The sequence below is a fragment of the Otolemur garnettii genome, unplaced genomic scaffold, assembly GCF_000181295.1.
Source record: "Otolemur garnettii isolate 467f Iridium unplaced genomic scaffold, OtoGar3 scaffold00223, whole genome shotgun sequence".
In the NCBI taxonomy this organism is placed as follows: Eukaryota; Metazoa; Chordata; class Mammalia; order Primates; family Galagidae; genus Otolemur; species Otolemur garnettii.
The window spans coordinates 300803-308443 of NW_003852618.1; the positions used below are offsets into that span (position 1 = coordinate 300803).

The 7641-nt window shown below is 34.4% G+C and overlaps 1 protein-coding gene across 1 annotated transcript; it reads right to left on the bottom strand.

The window, feature by feature from the left end:
* Positions 1-1140: 1140 nt before the first annotated feature.
* LOC100948885 (olfactory receptor 2G3-like) lies at positions 1141-2076 on the bottom strand. Its single transcript, XM_003801872.1, has one exon. The coding sequence runs from the start codon at positions 2074-2076 to the stop codon at positions 1141-1143; it is 936 nt and encodes a 311-aa protein (XP_003801920.1).
* Positions 2077-7641: the final 5565 nt, after the last annotated feature.

The window sequence follows — 7641 nt, forward strand, 5'->3', positions numbered from 1 at the left end:
AAGACAAAATAAGGATTGATTTATTTTTCTTGTATTTTCAGGTGATTTATTTTCCATTGAGATATAAATACAAGTGGGTAAATAATTAGAGACTAGGTAAGAAATTTTACTGAAAACAATTAAAAGTAATAAGCCCAGATTAGATCAAAATATGCAGAATACTATGACCAAAGGAGTAAATGATTTTTAAAAATGTTAATTGATTTTCATTGATCCTTTATTACCAAGTACTTTACTTATATTATCTTTTTAATATTTTAATTAACATAATAATAAAGCTCATTCCTTATTCATCAGTAAATCTGGCTATCAGAAAGTCCAACTTGCAAAGGCTTAAAAAGGAAGTTGTAGGGTTAATATCCAAATTTTCTATTTTAATCTCTCCACTGATCCCCATATTAAGGCAAATGAAAGCTTTTGTAATGATAAATGGGAAAAGTATCTAGAAATAGTTTCATTTGGAGAATAGCTAGAATATTGATGGAAAATGATATAACATACAAGCATCAGTGAAAACAGTTGTAGAGCACATCATATAAATGAGAAGAAAGGAAGAAATAAAATGTGGGAAGGAAGGGAAAAAAAGAAAAAAGGAAGAAAGGAATGAAGAAAAACAGAGGAAGGAAGGGAGGTTGAACAGAAATATGAATAATAAACACTTAAGGCTCAGTGCCCATAGCTCGGTGGTTAGGGCACCATCAACATACACCGTGGGGGCTGGTGGGTTCGAACCTGGCCTGAGTCTTCTAAATGACAATGACAACGACAACAACAAAAAAATAGTCAGGCATTGTGGCGGGTGTCTGTAATCCCAGCTACTTGGGAGGCTGACACAAGAGGAAGTGTGCTGCAAGTTATGACACCACGGCATACTTCAGAGGGTGACATGGTGAGACTCTGTCTCAAAAATAAATAAATAAACATTTAAAATGTGTGGGGAAACATTGCATTACGTAGGGTGCAAAAGAATTCTGGAAAGAGAGAAGATAGCTTTGAGGTCAAGTGGAATACAACACAGACTGTGAAAATTGTATCTGTTCCTTATAGGCTGGTAAAGTTCTTGATTGAAAGATTAACAAACTGATCTTTAAGGCTCTTTGCCTTAAAAAAAATTCACAGCTTTGTATTCTACTTCATTTTTCATGTGCCTAGGCCTCTGTGAAATAGTCTCCCCAGGGCTCCTTTTACATCTTTATTTCTCAGTGTGTAAATGAGGGGATTCAGCATTGGGGTCACAACTGTATAGAAGAGAGAGATGAATTTCCCATGAGTATGGGCATAAGCACTATTGGGCTGGATGTAGATAGCTGTGCTGGTCCCATAGAAGAGGGTCACTACCATCAAGTGCGATCCACATGTTCCCAGAGCTTTGTGCCAGGCCTGGGAAGACTTGATCCTTAAAACTACCTTGGCTATATGTCCATAGGACAGCAGTATCAGTCCTAAGGGCAAAAGGAGCAAGACCAATGAAGCAATGAAGAGCTCGACCTCGTTGGCATGGATGTCCACGCATGCAAGCTTAATCATGGAGGGCACTTCACAGAAGAAATGATGGAGCCACTGGTGTCCACAATGAGGCAACCAGAGGGTCATGGTGCTCTGGATGACAGAGTTTCCTAGTCCACTCACCCATGCAACCCCTGCCAGGGCATGGCACAGCTGTGGGTTCATCACAGTTGTATAAGAGAGAGGTTTGCAAACTGCAGCATAGCGATCAAAAGCCATTACAGCCAGGAGAACACACTCAGTGGAGCCCAGTGCCAGGGAGACATAGAGCTGGATGACACAACCCAGGAATGTGATGGTCTTGGCTGGTCCTTTTAGGTTCCACAGCAGCTGAGGGACAATACTGGTGGTAAAACAGATATCTACTAGGGATAGGTGAGTAAGAAAGAAGTACATGGGTGTTTTCAGTTTAGGGTCTATAGAGGAGATCAGAATAATTACCGTATTTCCCACAAGTGTTAGGAGATAAGATATCAAAACAACTGGAAAAAGTATCTTTTCCAGCCAGGGCTGGTCAGAGAAGCCTGCCAGGATGAAGTCTCCATTGACACTGATATTGATCATGCCCATTACTCTGTTCAGAAAAGGAGAAAAATGTTACAAGAATTCAGAGAGAATAATGTGTACCACTGGTCACAATATCAAACTTTAAGTAATAAAGGCTTATTATTGAAACACTGAATCTGAGGGAAATTATAGTGACTCAGGGAATAAATTTTGATGCAGGGTTCTTCAGAAGCCATAGCAGGTGGCATTAATGAAGGCTGGCTACTGTGAAAGCAGCATTTTCCTGAGGGATGATTATTAGAAGTCAAGATAAAATTTACTACAGAAAAAAAATTTTAAAGGTAGAAGAAAAGAGAATGTTGAGAAACAAAATATGTTCAATTAATTTTTACCTTATGACAAATTAAAAGAAAAAACTGACTCAGTTCTTCAGTTCCAAGTCTCTGGACCTCTGAGTCTCCCCATGTCCCCTCCAGCATGACCCATGACAGCTCTGCTAGCCAAACCAGAGCAACAAATCATAGGCGCAGTTGCAGCAAATTACAGATGATCAACTGAAAATCCTCATCAATACCTTCAATCAAGAACCTTACCCAGATTATGCCATCAAAGAAAAACTTGCTTTAGAAACCAACACTGATGAGGCAAGAACGAAGATCTGGCTTCAGAATCAAAGAGCCAGGCACAAATTGGAGAAAAATGGAACTTGAGGAGACTTTAGAATTGACCAAAGCCAAGGACAAGTTTGCCCTGCAGAACACAAATAAAGAGGAGAAACCAGACGGTTTTGTACCTCCCACACAGTTACACACTCTCATCCAGGCGTTTACGAAAGACCCTTATCCTGGGAATGCAGAGAACAACTTGCTGAAGAAATTGGAGCTCCAGTCAAGAGTCCAAATCTGGTTTCAAAATTGAAGGCTTAGATACCATTCCCAGAGAAGAAAAAGAGAACATGATAAGTCCTTAGAACAAGACCAGGATCAAGATCTCTGAGGGAGATCAAGGTTAACAATGGGACCACGATCACCAGCAACACTATTATTTCTCTGAAGCCAGAACATGGTGGCTACTTTTATTTATTTATTTCCTATAAGCTGTAGAAGATTGCAGATGGCACAGAGTATTTTATATCATCAACTTGGGTTCCAAATTTCTCCCACAGTCTTCTTGTGAATCTACCCTTCTCTGTGGACTATAGGCTGAGTCTTCTGGAGATCGCAAAGGGCTTCAGGAAGCAGAGACAGACAACAAAGGCACCACACCACTCTACTGACCTGAACTGAATCCAGTGTTCAGACCTTGAGATGACAAAAATAAACTTAGTAATAACCAAAGAAAAAACAAAAGAGAAAAAAACCTTAATAATATAGATGTTTAATATATGTAAATAATATATGAAGTAGCATTTCCATTCTTCAATTGTTAATTTTGAGTTGGGCATTTTTAAAAGAGGATTTGCTGTACACTAATGACAGTCAGTTTCTGGAGATTATAGAGGTTATTTTTCCTATATAATGGCAAACATTTGGCTAGTGAAAGTAATAATAAGAACATTTATATCTAAATGTTTAATCATATGGACATATTTCAAAAACATTTTCTTTAGCCATTAGTTAACTCATTTAGTTTACCAGCTTATTGCTGACGTACATTTACACAATGTACTCAGAACCACCCTCTTTCCCTTCTTTAGTGTGTGGTATTGGGAAAGGGAGTCAGCTTCCTGGCCTTGTGTATTGAATTAAGAGGCTGTTGAATCTGAATGGAGGGAGTGGGGATCAGAATAAGGCAGTCTCTTTACTGGGATAAAAGAAGCTACCTCAATGTGCATGGAACCTACGCAGAATTTTCACCTTCTATAATTGAAGACTAAAAACCCAAGATATTTAATGGACTTTTGAAAATTCTAAGCAATTATAAATGCAGAAATTTAAAATATATTCACTGAAACAAAGTATATACTCAAAGATCATAACTGTACCTCATATCTAGGAAAAACAGGAATGTACCACATATTAGCAAGAATCACACAGACTTTAAAATTCTTTTCTAGCAATAATAGCATATCCTTAAAATTGTTTTATTACTTGTTGCAAAAAATGGTCATGAAAGTAAAATATAGTATGTAATTCTCAATGATATAGTACCTTATATTAATTTCATCATGTAAAAATGACACTTAGCAGAATTTAGTGGAAATGCAATGAGGGCAAGATAAGTAGCAGATGAGGGATCTGGACATCTACTAGTAGAATCAAGTCCCTAGCGATCCTTCAAAACAGGCAGAGGTGAGCGCAATTGTAAAAAGAGAACATAAAACTACCCCCACGGAACAAACTGCTTACATATATATATCTAATATGTCATATAGTTAAATATATATGTTTATATATTACATTTATATATGTTCATAAAACATATACAAAAGATATATACAGTTCTAATTCTAATAAAGACACAGTCATGTGTATATATATCCATGCACACAAACATAAATATACACATATATTCCCATTCGTTTAGCTAGTCTAAAGTGTACTCATTTTACTTCTATAAAAGAAAAAAGTAAAAAAAAAAAGTAAACACTTCGCTCTTGTGCTAGTATCTTTAATACAGCCCACTTGTTACCACCTTACTCATCCCAATCAAATAAGACTTTTCCCCATGTTTTTAACAACACACATGCACAATACCTCAAAAGAAATGTGATGAGAGATTAATTCCTGCTCATGAACCTTCTCCTGATTGTTAAGAATCTGTTCCTATTAGTTTTCTCGAAGAACTGTATTTCACAATGATGCAAGATTCAACATCACAAGAATGATATTACCTCCTTTCACCCAGGTGAACGTCACTTTTAACCAGAATCTCAATTTCTTCTTAAAAGTTAACAATCATGGGTATGGTATGGATATAAAATCAAGGCATAAATAAAAGTGGATAAGTTAAAAGCAAGGACATTTTCCATACTTTACACTTATAATCACATTTTAATAAGAAAAGAATATTCAAGCCATCAGGTTCAAATAGTTATTATTTCAAAATGTCAAATCAGTGCGTAAGGCCCATTTATTGGTTATAGGGTCTGTTATTTGAGAATGGATATCTCTGAAGATAGCAAATCAGGAGAGATTGGGAGAGGACACAGGACATTAAATGCAAAAAGGTCCCAGGGATACAGTGCTCCCAATATGGCAATTAATATCATTCTATATAGTATCCTAAGATAAACTGTCCCAGGAGATCATTCTGAGATACTTTTGCCTCTCTGATTTTTCAGTATTGCTAAATCTAGATAAAGCTCCAAAGATATTTAACTTTTGCCTTCAAAACTGGTCAAGGTTGAATTTTCCCATTTGTGCTGTCTTTGTTAAATTTCCATCAATAATCTAGTATTATACACATATATATATAACTACATATAAAAAATGTCCTGTTGGCTCATAAGTTCATATTCTGTTTATCCTAACTTAAAATTTCCTATCACTTTGTCTTTTCCTCACACTTACCATGAAAAATTGCAGGTCTGGAGCCTTTCAGCAAGACCTTTTTCTGCACTTTTTATAGGCACTTGAGAGGTGCTAGAGATGGATGTACAAATATGCTGAATCATTCCTTTAAAAGTCCTTAGTTTCTTTTAACTTCAAATGGGCTCTCCACCCTCCTCAGAAATCAGTCTATGTATGTCCTGTTATTTGTCTCTCTCATCCCCCATTGCAAACGTTCAACAGATTTTTCAGTCCTTCTACCCAATGTCTCATATGTCTCCAAAAGGTTATGTTGCTTTGACTTCCAAGATAAAACAGAGGCCTCTGGTAGAAATTTCATTAGCTTTCTACCTGCCACCTATAAATTTATCCACATGCATATCCATCCTTCATTCTTTTCTTCAGATGTTAATAAGAGTTGAATTTCTTTTTGTTTAAGTCTAATCCACCTTCCAATATTTTAGACTCCGAGGAAAAACTGATGCACATTCATGTTAGGGGACAGTAATGACTGAGTAGATCAGATACAAAAAAAATAATTACAATAATGCAATGATGAATGCAATGATGAAAGCAAGACCTTTTTAGTTCAGCACAACTTTGAGAACAAAAGATGAAAGAAAATTGCATGGTAATCTCACTAATGTGAATTTGAAGATAATATCAAGTAAGTCAATTATAAAAAGAAAACATAAACACTGGTCATATTGAATATATTGCAGAACCAAAAAATGAATAAATTTAAATCACTAAAATAACAGAATAAAAAAGAAAACTATATGATCATATCATTAGATTCAAAATTAAGTGTTTGATAAAACCCAAGATTCACAAAAATAATAAAAATGATTTGTTAAGCTAGGAATAGAATGAGAGACCCTAAATTGTTAAACTGGATCTAATAAACCTTTCAACAAGCACTATGCATATATTGAAAAATTTCCCTTCAAAATTGAGAAAAAGACAAAAATAGCCTCTATCACCACTTCTATTCAAACTACTTAATTTTAGAGATTTTAGCCAGTATGATTGGATGAGAAACAAGCAAGATTGGAATAGAAGAAATAAAGCTTCATTTTATATTATATATATATATATATATAATATGATTACATTCATAGAAAACCCAAAGGATCAAAATATAGATTATAATTATAATGTTTAGAATATCAGCATGAGAAATTCAATTCTACTTCCATATACCAGTGATGTTAAAAAAATATTACTTAATAAAGATATCATTTCTAATAGCATCAATAAAGAGTAGGAATAGGGTGGTGCCTGTGGCTCAATGGGCTGGGCACTGGCCCCATATACCAAGGGTAGCAAGTTCGAACCCGGCCCCTGCCAAACTGAAAAGAAAAGAAAGAGTAGGAATAAATATTGAGAAATATGTGTAGAAGATCTACACAAAAAATTTTAAAATATTATTTAGAGATATGTAATATAAAATGACAAATGTTTGGAAGATTACAATTATTCATACACTAGAATATTTAAAATTATAAAGATATTACAATAAAAAATGAAATTATAGACATATTTACCGTACTTTAGACTCTATATTCAGCTAACAATCAAAATCCCAGCAAGTTTATTTGTAGAAATTTATAAAATTATTCTAAAATGTGTACAAAACTACAAAGTACCAATAATATTTCTCATTTTGATTTTTATTGTTATTTTCGTATTTTCTAATTTATCTTGTGATTTCTTTGATACATTTATTAATTTATAAACACATTGAGTTGTTCTAATTATCCATTAAATCTGATACTATGTGCAGAATATGTAAATTAAGTTTTATTATTAATAATAAGTATGTCATATAACACTATGTATTCTCTTAAGGAACAATTTATATTCAGAAATGTACTTTAAATCTACTTGATTGTAAACTGTAGGTGTAACTGTTATGATTGATGACATAAAGAACACAGGAGAAATAATACAATTATGATAACAAAGAAATGAAAGAGGAAATTGCCCTTACGGTAATCAATGATAGTTTTGCATTAAGAAATATGGAATATGACCTTCATTTATATGCAAATTCAATTCTACTGACCAAAAAGAAGGTCTATCTGGATAAAAGATTTAAATTTAAGACACAAAATAATAGAAATTCTAGAAGAAA